Source organism: Pelecanus crispus, chromosome 6, assembly GCF_030463565.1.
Source record: "Pelecanus crispus isolate bPelCri1 chromosome 6, bPelCri1.pri, whole genome shotgun sequence".
NCBI lineage: Eukaryota > Metazoa > Chordata > Aves > Pelecaniformes > Pelecanidae > Pelecanus > Pelecanus crispus.
In genome coordinates, this window is record NC_134648.1 from 55,755,857 (window position 1) to 55,777,956 (window position 22,100).

Sequence of the window (22,100 nt, forward strand, 5' to 3'; positions counted from 1 at the left end):
CTGTAGATTGCTTCATGTCACTTGAACTATGCGAGTCAAACACGCATGCAATGGAGACTACAGTGCTTTGTCTTCCTCCAGGAATCTAAGACCCTATTCCCTGAACCTAGCTGATAAAACCAGGGAAAAGAGCCTGGCTGCATCAACAGTGCTTGCAGAATGTGTGTCTGGACAGTGAGGCAGTTTTATATTTGCTTTAGAGGCTCTGTAGAGCTGACCAGTCACAAATGACTCAACACTCACATCACTCGTCTGCCCCGGCACAGCCACAAGCTCTGCAGGCGGTGGGAGTTAGAAGTCCTTCTTAGGAAGGGAGAGCTTCAGATCTCTGCCCATGGCAGCAGCCCTTGCCAGCTGCTCTAGGAGCTGTCATGACTGACTACGAAGAGAGTGTTATGCTTGGCACTAAGGGCACTGGGGAGCTTATCAGGGAGAAAATTGTTTTTCATATTTCATCTGAGTTTCAAATCTGTCCATGTGTCAGCATGCTTTATAACAATCTCAAAAGCACCACAAAGCCAAGGTAATTCTTGTATAAATGTTAGGGCCTTTTGGGCTCTTTTGTAAGCAAAGAATGGGTAGTGGACAAAAGCCAGTGGAGAAGAAAAATCTTTGAGAATTATCCTCTGCAAATACTGGCTTCCAGGCTCAGACAGCTGTGTCCTCATTACTGTTAATAGCAAAGAGCTATGCATGTTGGGCAACTTTCCCCTTTGAGTGTATACATAGCAAGCCATCTATTTATTTATTTCTGTGGTGGTGACCATTGGAAAATGCCTATAATCCCTGCTCAAATAACTGGCTTTAACTCAGATTTGGCATTCACTCATTCATAATGATTGAGCCACATTTGCTTGCAATGTTCCAAAAATTGCCGCCAGCCAACTGGGTTGCAAACCTTCCTGGATAAATGAAAACTGTGTGGATATGGGAGGTTTACTTTGTTCCAATTAGCGTGTGATGTGGATGTCTACTGGCAATTCTCCTGCTCTCCTTACTCTCAGTTCATGGCTCCCTGGAAAAAGAGGTGTTTCATCTCAAAGGGCTTTTTCCCTTTCTTTCTCTCTCTCCTTCTCTCTCTGTTTTAAAACCCATTCGGTCGCCTTTAATGAATAAATTAAGACAGAAACTTTCAAGATTTGTGAAATCCTGAGATAACAAGTCCTCAAAGCAGATGTGCTGAGCCGTTAGAGGCAGAAAGTTGTGTTTTGTTTAACCCCAGGAACTGACAGTTTTAAACAGGACTACAACAGGTTCTGGATGGTTGTGAAACTCCCAGACAGGAAAAGATGTGACGCTGAAACTGCAGCAAAGCAAATTTGTAATGAAAGTTACCTAACGCTTTACTGTCAATCAGTAAACCAATTGAGATAAGGGCAGAACTTCTTCCCCTGTACTGATCCTGGCGTAAAACAAGTGTGTTAATCTGGATGGTCTTGACTGAATTTGCACTCTGTGAAACTCAAGATTCACTTCACTGAAAAGCTGAGAATAAAATCCTTCACTTCTGATTATTGCTTCTACTTCACTATATCAGCTCTCACCCAAAGACCTTACAGCACTTTAAAGTCTAGTCAATTCTAGAACTCAAAGTCTGTGACAAACAGAGTATCACTTTCATTTGATGGGAGTCTTAGATAAATTAAAGGCTAGAACCAGTATCAGACACCGTTTCCTGCACTTCAGGCACTGCTGTCTCAGAACCATTGCACAAGGCATGTTGGAGTTGACATCTGGAAGTCATCTGGTCCAAGCCTCCACTCAAAGCAGGGGAAATTCAGTCAGGTTGCTCAGGGCCTTCTCCAGCCGAGGTTTGAATTTCTCCAAAGATACAACCTTTAGCCACAAACTTTATGAACCTCTGTTCCAGTGTTTGACCACCTTCACAGTGATAGCATTTCTCCTTATATCTAATAAGAATTTCCCATGTTGCAACTTTTGCCCATTCCTGTCCATGTGCACCTCTGAGATGAATCTGGCTTCATCTTCTCTCCACGCTCATATTAGACAGTTGAAGACAGCAAGCAATACAATTCCCTTACCAGCCTCATCTTCTTAAGGCAGAGTAAACCCACTTTTCTCAGCCTCTCCTTGTATGCTATGTGCTCCCACCCTCTAACCACCACAGTGGTCCTTTTCTGGATACCCTTCAGTATGCCCTTGTCTGTCTTATACTGGGGAACCAGTATGATTGGGAGAATTGGGTGCCTGTGAAGGCAAGAGGAATCCACTGCACACTGAACTCTCTCCTGGAGGTAGATAAAATACTTAGAATGCTTGTATATACAGATTAGTTGTAAGCCTTGTTATCAGTGTGGTTCATCACAGCGGCAATATTTTGTGAATCCCTGATTAATTTACTAGAAACTGTCGAGGCGGGAGAACTCTTTCCTTCGATACTGTACAAACATAGCTAGAACCAGGTCTGGCCTACTCACACATATAGATCTGCACATTTTTGTCCCCAAAGCTTCAAGATAAGTCTACCTTCTTTGCACCAGAATTCAGAAATTGCTGACTAGCACTAAAGGCTGAACACGTGACCAGTCATATCACCAATGTCACAGGCAGTCCCACCAGCTCTCACAGTATCCATGAAAGCTCAGAAAGATGCATGGTCACATTGAGCATTCCCAAACCACATTGTTCAATTTGAAGTAGCCTGGCCTGGAAAAATATGTTCTGTTTAGGTAATTAAAAAAAAAAAAAAAAAAAAAAGTAGTAAATAAATAAACAAAAAAGGCAATGTTCCAAACCAGCAGGAACATTTAATGTCTGTGGCTATTCCTGGAGCAAACTCCTGCTCTTACTCTCCAGAAGGCACATCGCAGTGAATTTTCCATCATGTGGGCCTGCTGTAGTGAAAAGCTAAATTACATTTTTTTCCTTTATCATATTACTTTCCTTTATTAGCTCCTTATTACCACAAGGTCTGTGGTCATACTCAGTCATGCAAGAGAGCAGGCACATTTTAGAAGACACAATCTCCAGCACAGAAGCATGCCTAGCAAATCCTTAGCATGATTAGCATTTTACCATTTGTAGTCTTTCTAATAATCTCCAATAAATACCACAGACAGTGCTTAATTCAGCATTTCACATCCCTCCCCAGGTCAGAGGGAATGAACCACAGATAGATCATGTATTTCTGAAATAGTCTCATGTCCCAAGCTTCTAGATGTCAGCTTGAAATTTTGGTGGAGCAGAGTGTGATAGTATTTTGTATCTTGTGACGATACACATCCCTTATCAGCTTCAGAATGCACATGACCTGCTGGGCCATTAACAGATATGCTGCAAATTGTCAGCTGCTAATTACATTTAGAGGTATTCTCAGTCCGTGTAGGACATGTTTATGCCATAGGTCCCTGGGCTCAAATCTAACTCAGGTTTTCAAAATTGCCTGGGGAATATAGGGATAAAATTTTCACTTTTTTCCATCAAAATCATAGGCAGTGTTGGAAATCTTATGTGTAACCCAGTAAAAAAAAGTTTTATTCTCTTATGCCACTTTTCATCTATGACTAGTTAAACCTCTTGAAAATGTCAATGACCCAAATTGTCATGTTGCAAGCCAAAAAAAAAATCACTGATTTCACTGAGAATTTTGTCCCAAAATGCAATGTACTACCTGAATAACATAATACAGGTTTTACAAAACCATATCTTCAAACAGCACTGATTTAGTGGGGAGTAACACCTCCGTCCTGAAGCTGGCATGCTACAGGCTTTTGGAATGACTGCATGAAACCAACTGACAACTGTCAATGCAGTGTTCTGGGCTATTCCATCACAGAGTCAGCCCTGCTTTTAATTAAAATAATTTCAATCTGCTTCTGAATTAAAGCTCCAGATGCAGTGCTTAGTGATTTGCTGGCAACAAGTGTTGCATATACTGCTGCAGTCTGCCTTTGAAATACATGACCATGATCCAAGGCTGCTCTAGCCTATGCATGGATTGGGATTCCCCACAGGGGTTGCAATAGCAGGAAATTAGCAGTGTGCTATAGCTTTCAGACCACATCTCTCCCTGGCCCAGTTTCTGATGCAGGAGTAAGGAGTGGCAGTCTGGCAAACTGACTGCACTGCTCCAAAATTCCTCCTTCGGAAAGGGGATGTCAGGCTACCTGTTTAAGCTATCTCAGCTTTGCCTTGCTCCACTATAGTGACAATAACTGTTATTTAATGGGTGGAGGCTCTTACCCATGCTATGAACTTTTTTCTGCAGTGTTAGATAAAGCAAACAGTTTTCTTTTGTGCCTCTGTGCACACTGGAACCTGGAAATACATCAAAGGACTCAAAAGTACAGCAACTTAAAGATACCTGATAACATCTATCCCATTCCCAACTTGTGCAAGACTCTTTCTTGCTAACAATTGTTCCAGGAAGTTTTTAAATGCTTCCGCTGATACGTTTTGTACTATTCCTCCACTACAACATACCTAGTGTATTCTTGTATAACCTGATACACTGCCCTGTCATAAAGGGCTTTACTATGGTCAGTCCAAAAGTAATTTTCCTTCATTTCAGCAAATTATACCCTATTCAGGAATAATCATTCTTTTGTACCACCCACCATACACAACTTCTGCTTCTCTGACATTTATAATTCCAATTGCTGTCATCTTACCCTAAGCTTTAAAATATACTTAATTCTTTTAATCAAAGTCAGACTCAATAATGCCCCCAATTTACTGCTGCTCCATACTGAGATTTCCATAAACTTATCTACATTTATCTGGTAGTAAAGTACTTACACTTAATGTCAGTAGGTTGGATCCATTCTCAGCAGAACATATTGAAGGACTATTGCCTCTCTGGTCTGGGATGAGAAGTCTTAGTAACACTGCCAGAAACTGCCCCATGCTACGTTGCTCCTGACATCACTGCCTTCTACTGTTCATCTCCCATCAGGTGGCCATGTGTTAGGTTATCTTTTTATCTACTGCTGGGTTTCCAGTCCCTTAATTTCCTGACCACAACTGTAGTTTTTCTAGACTTCTGTCTATTACTGTTTGTGCAATCTCCCATTCACTGTCACCTATAGATATGTTGGGGTTGTACCACAAAACCAGTTAATGCCTTTGATCCAACCAACAGTTTACCTGTTCACCAGCTAATGCTTGATTTACTCAGGGGGCTAGCTGGAAAACAACAATTTTACTTCACCAAAAAAAAAAAAAAAAAAAAAAAAGGAAACAAGCTCAAAATACTATAACAAAGCAGACATTAAAATTATTTGGGTTTGTGGAAAACCAAAACAAACCCCAAACCAAACAACACAATCAGTGTTGGATCAAGCAGTAGATCATGGATTCATCTAGACCCTGCAAGTTTATGATGCACTCCTCTGCCCCTCCTCCCAGGCTCTCCCTATTTAGCTGAAGCACTTCTTGTGTTTTCAGTATCTGAATGCCTCATGAACACAAACAGATTTATTCTCACTGTAGTGGCATGTTATTGATGTAGAGCTGAGCCATAGAAAAGCTAAGGAAATTTTCCAGAAGGGCTTACGAGTTTGTACATAAACAAAAGATGCCCAAAATGAAGACACCATACACACCCTAACTTTCGGGAAGTGCTGAATGCCTCTGCCTGAAAACCTAGACTACTCAAGGGTTTCCAGATGGTTGCTCAGATACTCAGATTCCTCAGATAAGTACTCAATTCTGAAAACAATATTGAGCAAAGAGGTCTGAGGTCATAATGGCAGTCTGTGACAACGGCTCCAAGCCAGATCAATGGGCATTTACATGCTAAACTTCCACTGAGGTGGAAAGTCAGTGAGAGCAAGAGACCTAACCAAGCTTTGGGGACTTGGGCCTTCATTTCAGCTGTGTTGTCACCTATACTACTGCCCTATCATCTGGACCATTGTTGTCCTCACACTGCAGTGTAGCCTTATACCACAGGGCACCTGCAATCATGAGTTATGGTTGAAAAGAACTAAAAGCAGAGAGGGTTTTGCTGGTGTTAAAACTGAAGATGGACTTCAGTGCATCTTGTCATCCCCAACGGGCAGCATGTCCCAGCCAAGAGGCAGAATGCTGAAACTACTCCCCTGAACTGGGCTGGTGATGTATAACTCCCATTCATCTTCTGGTAGCTTTATTTTCTTTGAAAATTCTCTCATCTCATTGAAGTACTAAAATGGGAAGCCAGTCAATTGGCAGATGATGGGGTCAGAGCATGTTAAACTCCACACAACACCAGGCAGCTCTTCTATTTCAGCATGGCAGCTCTGTTATGGGTCCAGTGTCTTAGGGACAAGACAAAGGAGCAATGCCAACACATTACCTCTGCCTATAGAGTCTGGCAAAACATACGGTCCCTCTGGCTGATTTATACTGGCAAAGGAGCCAACTCATATTTTCTACATATTTTGGCTTAACATCTTGATTGTGACATGTAACCATGGCCAATTTCAGGCTGGAACCAAGCAAAAAGAAACAAAGCTGACCCAAAAAATATAAGGGAGAGGCCAAGAAAAACGGCGACTTTAAGTCATTGAGAACACTGCCATCTCTAGGCACTGTGGGTGCTGCAAATATATGCAAAAAATAACATAGGCCTGAGCAGAGTATTGGTGCTATGAAGGGCACTGAAAATAAATAAGCCTTCCAGGTAAGGAGAGATACTCTATCATGTACTGAACTCTGCATGTTATGCCACAGGGAGGTAGAGGAGGCATCACTCATGCAACCGAAGTCCCTGAGGGTCCCAGCCTAAAGCTAGGCATGGACTGTCATCCACAGCCAGAACAGACACCCATAGGAAAACAAGAGAAGAACAAGTCACAGAGCCAACGGACTGGGGAAGGGTACTCATGAACTCTGTCAATCTTCCAGCACCATTAAGTGACTTAATTTTCTTTTAAGCCCTGTAATTGTCTAGTTGCCTTGCATGACAGCTATCCCACAAAGGAAAGCCCACAAAATCTGCTCCAGAGCAGACAGAGCTGCTCTACATAGTGGCTTTAACTGATCTGGCACTGCTGAAATCCCTGGAAATAAGACATAATAAAGGGAAGGCGGCCGCAAAGCCCCATGTATCAAACCACTGTTAGCAGTGAGTCTAAGTAATCAGAGATTAACAGCAGGGGTGAGAGCCCTGCCCTGGCCAGCACATACCTGAGGATATGGCAGGCTGGACACGATTACTGCTCCTCTGAAGTGAGTCAGATATAACCTCCTGCCAACTAGCTCTTGGTGACAACTGAAGTCTATGTATTATCTGGGTCAGAGCCCAGTGACCAATAACCCCCAATTCAGAGACCAAGGTTAACTGAGGCCATTACACCAACCAAAACCTTGCTTACCCTTTCCCTCTGCAGTGTACAAAGCGCAAGGGAGATGTGATTCCTGGGTTCTTGCAACCTTGTATACTAAAGTATCATACAATTCCAAGAAAGAGGAAAAACTGAAAAACATCATGAAATAGAGAGGTCATAGTCTAGAGAGATTTTAACCTTCCTGTGTCTGGACTGTGACCTGCACATCTAACAAGACATGGACATTCTCCCTCCTGTGCTTATGCCCCTTCTCTGCATACAAACCAGTTATGTTTTGTAATGTGACACATTCTCATTCAGCTGTTCCCCTCTGTATGCTACTGTGATTCCCTCCTGGCTCCCAGCCTCAGTACAGAAAAAAACAGAAAACTTTAATCATCCTTAATAAGCAGGTGAAGACTCTTCCACAGACAGAATCAGTTGAGCTCAAGCTAAAGTTGAAAGCAAATTCTAACACTCCTGGTGGTCACAGTTTTTAATCATAAGGTGATTTTCTGCCCAGCTGTCTATTCTTCCCTCACAATGTCTAGGAAATCCTTATCATGGTGTCAGGAGTCTGGCAGGAGGAAAACATGGAACGAAACTCGCTGACCATAAGCTACTTATAGTCAGTGGCTTAGGCTCAAGACAGATTAACTTAAACCTAATAATTTCACTGCAAGAACTTCTGTTCGAAGATCCTAAAATCTTCACCAAAGTCAAGGGGGACTGTAATCAGAGGTCCAAGAGTTTTTGGTCTCCAGATGGCTATCCTGCTATCTACCCAGTATGATTGCAATTCAGTCAAGTTCAGTTGTGGCTATACTGTAGTTCTGTTTATGTTATTTTCCCTTCTCACATCGTCACACATAAATACAGTCAGTCAGTGATGCTTGAAAGGCACTGACATGCAGAATGATGGACTTGAACTTACTGTTACACTTTGCCATACACAGGAGCCTGCTATATTTCATTCCAGTACACAAGGATGCCAGTTTTCTTAATAACATGCCAGCCTTCCTGGTTTGCGTGTTATATTTCTTGGTTCAATTTTACTGATTTCTTTGTGAGTAGTAGAAGTTTCACAAATAAACGAAGCACTCGCCTGTGCGTTAACCACCAGACCATACTCCTCCCACACTGCACTTAACAAGGAATGAAAATGGGAATAATCCAAGCCACAGAAGGCTCAATTTACCCTGCTACAGACAGATACGTACAGCAGCCTTTTCTATCAAGCCAACTCCTCCACCACAAATGGATTCACTTCAGTGAAAAGCAGCATTCCCACCCTCATTCTGCTTGGTAAATTCTGCTGGGGGAGGATACGTTTATTGATGGTCAAATTTCTGTAGCAATGACCCTACTGATGGACCCTACTGTAGGGACTAGCTGAATCTTGTCTTTCCTCAGCCCTGGTCCATCTTCCGTGCTAGTACAATGGTCTCCTGAGGGAGGAAGGAGCTCAGAGTGTTTTCAGATGTGCCTTTTTGCCCATGAATATCTTATGGTCAGCTCGTGATTACCTTTATGAAGATTGCTGGGGTTGTGAATAGGTCAGGCCATCAGATCAGAAGCACTGAGGCTGTACCCAGTAGAATTATATTTGTCTGGAGCTGTACAAGTGGGTTTATCCAATGCGACAGGGCTATTTTAAGTATGTCTGTACTCTATGATGTTAATGATCCTTCTTCCATTAGTCTCCTGGCATATGGTCTTCGGTCTTAATGTACATAGTTTGTATTTTCCACATCTTTATTTTACCTGGCTTGCCTAGTCTCATTAGATAATCAAGGGTCAACCATCTTGAATTGTGCTAAACCATGAAATGAGCACAGCATATGTAGATGGTGACTGAAAAACTCCAGGATCAAATAACCACTGAAAGCTTTTGTAGCACAGGTATTCCTGAAGTAAATGGGAGATATTGATAAAGTTCTGGGACTTCCCCTCTGCTCTGATCTATGCAGAAACATAGACAAAAGTGCCCAGTGATTTCCAGCCAGTTTAGTGTACTAGGGAAGTAAATAAGTTCTACATCTCACTTTGAGGTTTACTGTTGTGGGATTATTAAACTGGGCCTTTTTTCTGCTGTTTACATATTTTTACATGATACTTGTCAGGGAGTTATCTCAGCACCTATCATCTACTTGTGAAATTATCCTTGGTACAATCCTGAAAATGAATTATTATTTCAGTTTACACTGAATGACCTGAAGCTCCAAAATACCCAGCACGTTTATCTATGGAAAAGTCAGGAACTGAATGCAAACCCCCCCAACCCAAGCCTTAGCCACCAACTATAGCTTCTTCTTGAGATGCTTCAGAGACAACTTTTCTGTTGCTACAGCAGCATGAGGTCCAAATTTATATTTCCCCATACAAAACCATCTTATGAATAAAGGCTACACATCATGGCCCTTAATTTAATCAGAGTTGTCATCAATTACATATTCTTCCAGGAGGCTGCCCTCAACCTCTTGCAGAACCAATTCTGATGCAATCTTTCTTTTTTTTCCTAGTTAATTTGGACATGATGGCAGTGCTGCCCTAACATGCATAGCCTTCCGGAACTGGCCCTCTGAAATAGCAAAATAGATTGTCTCACAGACCAATAGGAAAAGGGAAAGACACAGAGCTGAACAAAACAGGGTTAAAAAAGGCAATGGCAGGAGTGAATTCCATTTGTTTTTCTTTTACACAACCCATTCCAGAGCATAATCTCCTTGCTGCATTTCCCTCCTTTTCTGCCTCCTGTTAGAGGACCTACTAGAGGTCACTAGAAAAGTCACTAATAAGAGGCAGCCTGGCTTAGCAGCTAAGCCATTGGATAAGGAATTCTGAGCACAGCCATGGGCCTGCCACAAGACCTGGGCACCTCCTTTCAGTTCCCGTATCTTCATTTCCCTCCCCTCTCCCCAGACACACATATACGGTTCCTTTATTTTGCTTGAAAACTCATCTAGGCATAGGCTTTTCTTAATGAGGTTGCACATAGGGCAGATCAGTCCAATTGCAGGCTTGGATGTGGGTTTTAAGTATGCTTGCAATATAAATGATAATGATCTAAAACCCATCTGTGCAAAGGTAGTGTTTTGAAGGGAGCTTCACTCCACAAATGTAGGACTGGGAACCTGCAGGTGGGGAATGTAGGAGGTCCTGGCAGTCTTTGGGAAATGAGGAAAGCTGAAGCAATGACTGCTCTACAGATGAGGCCTTGAAGAACAACTCAACTCTTGCGCTTGGAGAGAGCATCATTCTATTTCCCTCTGTTTTTGTGCTTCTTCCTTTTAGATTTTGCTTTAAAAATAAAGATGATGCTTTTTTTTTTTTTTAATTAACTATTCTGGCCTCCTCCCTTCATTCTGTCGCTAGGTCATACTCATCTTGCCTTATGCTTACACCTTTTCCTAACATCTACTTCTCTGTCTTTGCAGTCTGCTTTCTCTGATCCCTCCATTCAACCCTCTTAGACACCTCCCCACCCCCATCATCTCCTCACATTGTGCATATGCATTAATGGGAGAGAAAGCAAAAATAAGAGCCCACCCATTACAGTTCTTTCCACAATGCCCAGAAGGATCTGTGTTTGAGGCATGTTTTAAAGCTCATTGTAAATCAGGAAACAGCAAGGTGGAGTGTAGGGAAATTGGAAAGAGGCCTCAGCTTACGAACATATAATGCAAGAACATGGGCCCTCGCTCCAGTTTAATCTTGCCAACAGTTACTAGACCAAGTTCCTCGAACAAAAAGTCATTATTATGACTAACCATTCTGTTTATAGAGAAGTAGTGTTAGAAGACAAACAGTTCAAGCAGTGCTCGTGCTAGATGTTCTTTGCTTTTTCCCGTACGTGGTCTTTTATTCCAGCGTTAATTGTGGTTATAAATCATTCCCAACCTTCTTTGGAATGAGTTTACACAGCCTTCGTGCTGTTCAAAACACAGTACATTTATACATACAAGATATAAAGTATTCAGCAACTCCAGGGGTAAAAATAGCACATATCAGGAATCAAACCCACAGAAGAATTAAAAAGTAATTTTCACCAAAGTATTTCTCTGCCTGTTGCCACAAATGGCTACAGTTATTTCTGCACCACGCAGAGGACACTGGAGCGGGCAAAGTGGTCACTGACAGGTGTCATTGAGAGGCACTCGTGCCAGGAAAGATATTGTTTTCATAAAGGACAAGATCTGGAGATAAGAGTCTTGTTAAGACTTGAGTGGTGAACAGGATGGGGAAGGAACATGGATGCCTAACCCCTGTCTATGACCATCCAGGCCAGAAAGGATGAGGCCAGAAAAGCTTGAAAGGGAGAAGAGTGGCTTATATTTCTTTTTTTGCTGTGTTGGAATATATCAGCCCCCACAAGGGGGAATGTTATGTGAACAACCAGGGTGCACATTCCTCTGAGAACCAGGGAACGTGGAGCCTTGGCAGGCAGGCCAGATGCCAGGCCGGGACAGAGCGATCCTCTCACAGCCTTCCTACATCTCTGTCAGCTATAGCAAAGCAGGGAGATTAAAAAAAAAAAAAAGGTTTGTAAAGTCTCATACAGCTTTCAGATCAAATTTTTATCCTGTTTCACTTTGGAAGTCTCTTGAACAAGCTCAGCGCTTCAAAGCTGAGGCTGCAAATCTCCCAGGGAAGGTTCCTGTGTTTAATAAGCTGTTTTGACTGGAATTCAAAGAGAAAGTAAAGATTTCTGTTGGCCTAGCTAGAGCAAATGTGGCCCAGACCTGTAAACCCATATCTGACCAGACAAAAATGTGTACTCTGTTAAAAATTGGAGATTTCTCAGAAACATTGGCATTAGAATAGCTCTGGTTCCCCTGAAGTCAATAGCAAAAAGTCTCATCATCTCTAATGGAAATACCTGTGACTAATCTTATTTGGAAAGAAGGTGTTGGAAGGTGGTGCCAGAACACCAACATAACAAACCTGTAAGTTACACAGTGGCCTAGCTACTGGGCAAAATAGCTTCCAGTTTACTATTTTCAACCATTCCACCACAAAATTAACCCTTGAAGGGCTTTGTATCCTAAGAGCATGCTGAATGCTGACAAGCAGGGAAGCACAGAGCAACAGAAATACTATTAACATGATGCAATGCTTATAATTAACTTATAATAAGACAGAGCCATGACTCATGCAATTCAGACTTTCTTGAATGACCTGAATGAAATTTTGGTGGTTTCTGAGGACCCTGTCAAGGTTCCCTGGTGCCTCATCTCCAAGGCCATCAAGCACGAGGCTGCACATCACCCCTGTTAACTGCACCAGAAGTCCTGGAAACAGGGGATCAGTCCTTCCTACCACCGCTGCAGTGAGACATGTACTCGTACCACTTCCCCTGGTGCTCACACTTTCCATCCTGCAGCACACAGACACAAAAATAAATACTGCATCAAGACAATGAATGTCTCCATTGGATTTCCAGAGGATTTCACTAAATGAAAAATGGAATCTAACCCCAGCAGAGACCCCCTCGCTCTGACAGGTCTTGTTTTCTTTAAGTTTTGTTTTTCTTCCTCTAACACAAATATGATCCATCATCTGCCCAAATTCAAACCTCACGCAGACTTTCAAAAACTGCTTCCAGCTAACTGTGGTACTCAAATGGCAGTCGGTCCTTTCCCATCTATTCTTGTTAATGTCTCTATTCACCAAACTTTCCCTCACAACTAATTCCCATATTTGAAAGTTAAAGTGACAGAACTGAACAGCCCTGATTGAAGAAAGCATTAGTCCTCACATTTCTGCCAGCTTGGATAGGAACATATATGCCCTTTGCAGGCTGGAAGGCCCACTGTAAAAGTTCCAAAATCCACCTGTTTTGATTAGTTTGGTTTGCGTGCAGCAGGCCAGAGAGAGTAAAATATAGGGCTTTCATTTCCCCTTTGATTTCAGCACTTCTTTTCCACTAACTGCCCCATTTCCTGATTCATCTACATCAAAGCTAGCAAAATGAAAATACTCCTGGAAGTCTACAAATCAGTAGATAAAATAACTGAGGTTGATCAATTTGCTGAGATCAGAAGGACTAGTTGTAATTTTCAAAGGACTGGATAGTATACATGATTATTTTTACAGCAAACTCACCAGTTATCCCAGGATTTCAAAACTCCTCATTAAAAAAACAGCTTTTTAAATTTTCCAGTAGGTATTACTACTAGCACTAGTTGAAAATATGATTTTCCCACCTTGGAACATAATGACAGCAATGATTCAAATACAGAAAAATGTGCCCCAGAGTAGCTGAATTTAAATCTAGACTGTCACAGCTCCCATGAAGCATCATGGTCTCCTCACTGGGGAAGCAAAGTACATCATCTGAAACCAAGTCCTGCCAGAAATTTCAGACAATAGGGCAGAATCAGCCCAAAAGACAAGTCAGTTTTAGCTCTTGTGTTGTTCTGCAGCAGCATTCAAAAAAGAAATGTTCTGAGTTAAATGCAGTTCTTTAGTCTACAGCCAGGTAAAATTCTCTATTGAAAGCTCGTATCTGCTGTAGTTTGGGCTTTTTTCTTGTCAAAGACCAGTCTTATTTCAAAAACGATTTTGATAAAAACCTTCAGACTATTAGCTACATATAATAACAGATAAAAAACTCACTTTACAATTAGGACAACTGAGACACAGAAATAAGTAGTGGTTATAGATTAACTTTGAGGTAGACCTGTGGGCTACATCTCCAGCATTTACCCTGAGCAGCTGCCAATGATTGGTTTGATCCTGATCTCTTGATTCCAAGTATGGCATCAAAATAAATATTTTGGCCAGTGGAATTCACTTTAATTTACCTCAGAAATTTTCTCCTCATTCCTTCAAAACATGACATTATCAAAAGCAAGCAAGCCAAAGGGATATAATGTAAATCTCCCTTAAATCTGAGTAACACAGGAGCAGCTTATATCCAAGTTAAACACAGTATAAAATGAAGTAAGTGGAATCAGAATCTAGCATAAGGTGCAAAAGTAGAAAAACTACCCACACAAGAAATTTTTTGTAGGGTTATTTGGTTTTTTGTATTGGAGACTGGGGAATATCAAGGTGCTAAAACAATGTCAACTCTGCTGGGACAGCGATTCTTTCCTTGCCTGTTTGCGCAGTGCCTCAAACAAGGGAGTTCCAGTCTCATCTGAAGTCTATAGTCATTAAAGCAATGGTAGTGCTAACAGTTTTGTACCACCCTCTAGATAAGCAACTTATGTGCTCCAGAGGGCTCACAGTCCAAGTGAAGAATGCAAAGCATGGGAGGAAACAACTCTTATTTATACCATTCAAAGGAGGAAGACCGAGGTCCAGAAATCTGAACAAGGTCACATACTGCCAAGAACTGAATGAAGGTTCCCTCAGTCCCCATCTAATGCTTCAAATGGAGGGGCATCTATCTTCTCTCTCAAGGACAGAATCATAAGCATAAAAGGCATGCCTTTGATGCACTGACAAATCACTTGCCATCAGATGGTTGTTTATCTCATAAAAGCATTACTTCTCTCATAAAAGTAGGTTTCCTGATTAAATAATAAGACTAAATCTTATCTTAGCTTGCATTGAGTAATGACTATATGAAACATAGAGCTCACATCCTTTAAAAAAAAGTAACTGAACTTCAAAAGACTGGGCTTGAGTGATACAATAACTAAAGGACAATTGGAGGACAATTGTTTCTCCAATGTCGGACAAGCTTTAATGTAAATAAAAACACAGATTAAAGATTTCTACTACTTACCAGCACACTGATTATTTTCATCCAACTGGTAACCAAATCGACACATCAGAGGTCGTGTAACAGTAGGGTAGTTAGGAACAGGGCCTGGTGCTGGGGGCGGTGGATAAATATTTGAATAAGGATTCAAATATGGTGACCGATACACTGGGTTTGTTCGGGGTACACATAAATAGCCACCATTCTGGTTGACACACACCATATCTCCTCTGCAGGCCTCAGGAATAGTCCGACATTCATCAATATCTGGAAGGAAATTGCAAAAGTTAAATGAGCGATTGCTTCTTAATGGGACCTATCAAAAAAATAGTTAACATGTTTTTCTCAAGACTTTGCTAAAAAAATTGAGACTCTCTTTGAACGGAAAAGCTAAGTCTTCCTTGTGGAGCCTCACTTTGAAGTTAGATCATACTAAAACAGGAAGCATCCCATATATTCAACATATCCTGTGTTCTACTTGTTTTACTTCACTATTAGAGGGTAGAGGGAAAGGGGAAAGCCTGCTTTGTTATTCTATAAATGTTCAGTTTAAACACTGATTTACACATGGCTGCAGCATGCTACTGCCTGTTCCTGCTAGAGGGTCTGTCCAAACCACAACATGCAGATCAGGAATTCAAACACTGGTGGTTTGGTTTGCCCAGCTGTGAAACTTGGATCCTGATTTGGAACTCCTGAGCTCCCTCCCACAGAAAAAGTTTGGGATGTTCAGATCTGGGGACATGGTTCAGGCCTCTTTCTCGCTCTGATTGAGATCGTTGCTGAATTAAATTTAAAAAGATACAAATGGTCTAGCCAAACTGAGTATCCACTTAGTTCTCAGAGTATAGAAGCAGTAGGTTGCTATGACAGGGCAAGCCACCTGTTGTTTTTTTCCCTTACTGTTTGAGTGACTTTAATGCACGCAGAAGATGCTGCCCTGGAGACTGAATGTCATGGGTAAAAAGATGCTATAGGGCAAAGTGCATGTTTTCCTGTATAGCCTCAAAAATTTACTTGGAGTTTCAACCCTCAGCAGTGGTAGACTTTATCTGAGCCGCCAGGTGGAGGCTGCCAACAAAGATAGTAAATAGTCTGGAGGAGAAAGAGGAGGGTAAACAACCCTAGACATTTGGCAACTGGACTGAGCTCCCAAACTCATCTCAATGCATCACAGCTATTTGAGAGGCACTGACAGCCAATTAGGATCTCAACAATGTCAAAGATCGGTATATACTTGTGCTATGTAGATACACACACACATTTATACGTATATGTATATTTTTGTGTATACATATACACAAACACACATATTTGTCACACAGCAAGGACTTTTCAACTAAAACATGCTAACAGCAGCACAATGTTAACTCAATAAAGTCAGGATTTCTGAACCCAAATTTAAATGTATTGATTTAATTCAAGTCCTACCTAAGCACTGCCCAGAGGCACGGTCCAGGTCAAACCCATTAGTGCATTGTTGCTAAAATGAGAAAACAAAGGACACTCAGTGACTGTGAAATGAGACGGTTGCAGAGTCAAACACTCATCTGGATTATTACGCTTAGTACAATCGTTCAACACTACACAGTACACCAAAATAAAGTCCCTTCCCCAAAGGACAGTCAGCAAGGCATGAACCTGAGACCCCAGCACATATGCCAGCCCCTTAATTCAGAAGGTAGTTCCCTCAGGCGGTGACAGTGTCAGGCTGTTGTCTCCCAGGGGGTAACCAAAACATAACGTGCGATGGGCTCCATACCAGTTGTTAACACAGAAGTACATTCTTCTATTTCGGGGCCTTGTTTTTTGCCAGAACAGGGGGGCTCAGTTAAAAGGTACTATCTAACTTCTCTAACAGGCTCTAAAATGCCACATATAGACAATTCAGTACGCATCTCAACATGTTAGCCATCTGACTGAATTGAAGCCATAGTTAAAACATAACAAGCTTAATAAAAGTAAGGCTTTTACTTTACACCAAACCTTTTGATTTTTAGAGCATAAATCTTTCCATGACACATGTTCTAGGCTTGCAAGGTTACTTGTTCCTTCCTATCCTATGGTGCTAGTCTTTATCAGGTCTGCAACCTGGAGTCTTCAGCACCTCATCAGTGATCCTCAGCAGGTCTAAACCAGTGACAGTCCTAGTGATGATTGTGTCGAAACCCATTAAAATGATTCCCTGGTCTCCCTAGTTTTTGACTGGGCCTCCAGCTATTTAGCAACGGGCCAATCAGTTTTCACAAGCACAGGATCCTACCAGTTAATAGGTTATACTAAGGAATAGTATAGGCAAGAGATATCCAGAAAACAGGAACCACTGAAGTAACCAGAGGGCAGAGGGATGGAGTGTGTTCAAGATTCTTCCTTTTTGTTTTTGTTAAATGATAAAGACGCTTATTTTTGGACTTCGTGGAAGAAATCAGTGGGAAGGTAAAGTACTTGGTTCATGTTTGGAAAAGTAGTAAGTTGTAGATTGAAGACAAGGGTGAGATGGATAAGTCAGTGGAAGCGGGCCATTGCAGGAACTAGGGAGGGGACACGAAGTGAAACACATGGCACTATTTGGACTGCACCTGCCACTTGGACACATGACTACACAAAACCGCTACTAGAAGTGTCGAACAACTATTAAGGAATTCTGCCTTCAATTATTTTGGCATTCTGAGATGTTTTGGTATCATGCTACGGAAAGCCAACATATTCTGATGGGAGAATGTGTAATCAGTCTCATGTTTTAAAGAATGTACATACTCTACTTTTTGTTCTCTTTTCTGTGCTATGGTGTATACATTACACCTAGGTTAGGAGAAAAAGTTAAGATAGTTTTTAAAACAATTATTTTCTTTTGGACCATAAACGATGATTCAGAAACACTGAAACTACTGTAGAACTGGTTTCAAGAACTTTCCAGAACTTTATTCCTGAAAAGATTCCAATACTGTTGAAATGACCAGTTTCAATATCTTCAGATATAATTTATTGCTGTCATTTTAGTTTCAGGTTGCTTTTTCCTTAGACTTCAAAATCAATTTAAGGTACAAGATGATTTTATAAAAATAGCAATGGAAACAATATTTTTTAAATTATAAAAATAAACCCTTAAAGACATCTCAAAAATTCTCCAGGGGCATGAAAAGCATTTTCCATACAGATCCAATGTTCACAAAAATATGAATAAGCATGCCATGTGCAGGAAATTTTCAATGTAATAGAAAAAAAACAACTACCTTTCAGAGACTTTTGGCAAAGGTATTTAGAAACACAGCTCTGGACACTGAGTATATCTGGATTATCAACCAGGAATTCAAACTTAACTTGCCTTTGGGAACTGTTTTTCCTCATTTAAAGTCCACTTGGAGCCCAAGAACACAAAGAACTAATGCTTCTGTTATTTCAAGAACTGGACTGCTTTACTTCCACCCACCCTCAAAAGCCCTGCCTCTTGAACAAAAATGGTTTCGGGCATAAATTAAAATGAAAACTAGGATGCAGTCATTCAGGATCACAGTCCGAAATTAAACAGTCTTAAGAAAAGATCCTGTTATACACAGAAAATACCTGTTTATATGAATAAGTTTTCCAAATGTGGATGTTCCCCACCACAGAACTGAGCTGTCCCTGCTCTCATGGGATGGCTTTTCTTATTTCCTTTTCCAGAATTGTTCAGTACAGAGGCAGAACCAGGTTTTCAGGGAGGTCCACATTTCTACAGGGATATTTTGCTGAGCTGGCAAGGATGAATCAATAAGCTCAGTCCATATTCAACTCCAGAATCCTGCTGGCTCCAGGTTCTCCCCTCTAAACCCTTAGACCACACAGCTTCCTTTTCATGTAAACCCCAGACCACAGAGCTTCCTAGTCACCTGCTCGCCAGTTGAGACTCATGCCATATAGCACTTCAGTACAAAACAGTACATAGGTCTCTGTGTGCACCTCTCACCTGTGCTTTTCCAGGGCTTGAAAGGCAGGCGGCCAGTGTGAAAGCAGTCAGTATCCTGTAATGTGCACAGAAAATAGGCTGAAAACCTTCTGATATCCAGGCTCGCGATATAGAATTAAATACACACAGACAAAGTAATTTCTAGTGACACTAGAGTATATTCCACAGAGATTTCCTAACGTGAATTTGGCCTCTGGCAAGGGAGTAATAAAACTGTGGGCCAGATTCAGATATCAGAGTCACTAATTTTGCTATGGTTTTATGCAACTGGGATCAGAATCAGACTGAACATGGCTACTAACTAATTTATTCTCTATGATACCCCATGCAGCAGCTGCTTAATGAACAAATGCATAATATTCAATAAAGTATTTTTGCCCTTCTCTGACACCTTTCTTTTAAGAATGTCAAAGTTTTTCTTGCACATTATGCACATTTTACAGATGGGTAAACCAGAGCACAGGCCTTGCCTAAGCTCACAGTGCAACGCATTGGCAGGGCTGCAGACATGTCATGCAGGAGGTCCTGAATCCAAGCCTGTTGCTCTAACCGCTAAACCACATTTCATCCCCAGGAGACCATATCTGAGATTAATCCACTTTCTTAGGGCCAGATTCTGTCCCTTTACTCAGTCTTGAGTAATACGTTGCTCTGCAACTAGACACACTGTGCCAGGTCATCAGCTACTAGATGTTGCTATCTTCAATGGAGCGTTCCCCAGTTATATCATCTTAGCATCTAGTGGGACCTACTGGGTCTCTTCACTGCAACTGAGAGAAGAGGATCCCTCACTAACAGAGCTCGATGGCTGTATTTGGAACTCCTTACCTGGAGCATGAAAATTCTGGTCAACTCCTACCCTCAAGTATTTACTAACAGACAGAAACCCAGGAAAGGACAATAAGAATTTTTTTTTTCTATGTACTATGGATTTCAGTGCTTTGCCACTGCCTTGTATAAAATTTCTTCTCAATACAATTAGACCCACATCTTGCTTATCTTGGATTCTAGTTCTGAATGGCAATTGTATACAATACATTCCCACAAAACCAGTACAGGAAGCAAGGGATATTTTAGGTAGCCTTAGTTCTGCTACCCAAGCGAGCTGCCAACTTCCTCTCTTAGAGCTGTCTCTAATTTCCAGTGCAAACTGAGCTGTTGAACAAGATCTACAAATGCATCAGACAAAACCACACACTAACAGTGACCAACACATTTGAAGAATTTTTTTTAAAGGAGGAGACAGGCACAAGCTCTGAAAAGTAAACATAAACGCTAAAACGGTTGTTCATAGTGCTGCGGAGACAGATCATGCTTGTTGGCAGCTTTTGAGTGACAAGGAAAGGCAAATTCTGCAGAGACTTTCCCTTAGAGTCAGATGCAAAACATTGAAAATACAATGTTATCCATTTAGGTTTGCACTTCATCTATTCATTCCTCAAATCTTTTTGAAGAGATTTTAAAGCATGCACTGGTATAAAAAGTGCATACTCACTTTGCATATAGCAAGAACAGCACTAGAAGGAAATACAACAGGTTATAGATGAACGTTAAGATACCTAGCAACTGGGCTACGCTCTACATTACTGCAGAGCAGTGCACACTAGCAAAATCCCCTATAAAACTGGTCAGACAAAACTCATATGTTTCTAGACGGTCTTTAGTTTCCGTTGTTACAAGATGATATATTCTTTCCTCTTGGTGGGGGGGTGACCTTACCTCCTCGTAAGTGTTCTGTCTGCAACCACCATCTCAATTTGCTCGTTACTTTAGATCTCAAATCCCCTCAAGAATTACTAAGAGACATGCAGCACAACCTATCAACACTATATTCAGCTGGTCGCAGTAGCTTGCCCAGCAGGCAAAATATTTTAAACTAGTAATGAACTTCTGCAATAGTAACTAATTAACTTCAAATCAATCACAGTAGCCAGTGGGATCGTCTGCTGTCGCAATTCAGCACTGCTGCGGATGCCGGGGTTCCTAAAGTGCAGAGTATAAGCACGGATCAAGAAGGAACTCGTCAGACACAGCACAGCTTTAATAACAGACAGATCGTCTTTCCCCACTTCTGACCATTGAGATCCCGTCTCTTTGCAAATGGCTTTAGCAAGTGGATTGGCATACCAAATCCCTGCCACAGATATTTTCCACAAGCAGGTTTGCCTTCAGTGAGTAAAGAAGTTTCATGCATACCACTTACCTTTTTAAACCTTGCATGTCCAAAACCGTTGGGGAAAGGTGGAAAAAAAACCAGAGTCTGTGCTGATGAATAACTAGAAAGTTTTTCCAAACATTACCCTCTGCTAGCACTTCAGTTCCTCAGTCATTTATAGTCCAAAGAATGAAATAGCAAGTAATGGAGAAGATCGGGAGCCGTCTGTACCTCCTCAGACACTGGAGAGAACACAGAGAAAGCACCTGGTTTTGCTTAGTTCTCTTCTGTAATTCAGCATTAAACCAATTGGAGGAGGAATGTTAAAAATGAACACTTCATTTTCTAAGTATGTTAAACAATGCAAATGGGGGCCTCAGCCTGGGACAGCTGGTTTAGATTACAAAGCTCACCAACTGGCTAGACTCCTCACAACAACCTCGAGGAGCCTGCCAGGATAAAACACTAACAGCTTGAAGGAAAGCCTCTCCTGCTGCAAACTTCACAGTTAAATGTGCCTCAGAGCAGAGAGCACCGTTATTGGACAGAAAGCCTTATCAAGGGACTGGAGAAGGGAAGAGATTGTTTTCCTTGCTCTGAGAACAAAAAAAAAAGTCAGGCTTTTTGGAGGCCCTCTAGCCGGTGTCTCGGACGATGAATATGCAACACTCGCTGCTTCGTGCCAATGGCATACTGATGAAAGTTCTGACCCTCTGGGAGGTGAATAACTTGAATTCATGACAATCGCAGCTACAGGAACTATATTGCTTGGGGATTATCTGAAAACAGGAATAAACAAATTAAACACTCAAAGGAAAACAAATGCTTTGTCTACAAACACTGGCCTTTTTTAAACTGACCCCACGCTTAAGGGAGTGGTTTGTGAAATTAAATATTTCTCAGGAAAGACATATCTTGCAGATCTCCACTTATGATTGAAGAGGAAGGAAATGAAGTACTTTTTCAGGTGTTTTGCAGCTTTGCCACAGGCAGAGCTTTAGTAGGTCAAGCAGA

General features: G+C 41.4%; 1 protein-coding gene across 1 annotated transcript in view; it reads right to left on the reverse strand.

The window, feature by feature from the left end:
• FBLN5 (fibulin 5) overlaps positions 1-21,151 on the reverse strand; it is a 46,270-nt gene extending 25,119 nt beyond the window's left edge. The window contains exons 1-4 of the mRNA XM_009477612.2: positions 21,135-21,151; positions 18,932-18,986; positions 16,417-16,468; positions 15,010-15,252 (exon numbers count right to left, since the gene is read on the reverse strand). Of these exons, the coding sequence (XP_009475887.1) occupies positions 15,010-15,252; positions 16,417-16,468; positions 18,932-18,986; positions 21,135-21,151 (367 nt within the window). The remainder of the gene's footprint in view (positions 1-15,009; positions 15,253-16,416; positions 16,469-18,931; positions 18,987-21,134) is intronic.
• Positions 21,152-22,100: the final 949 nt, after the last annotated feature.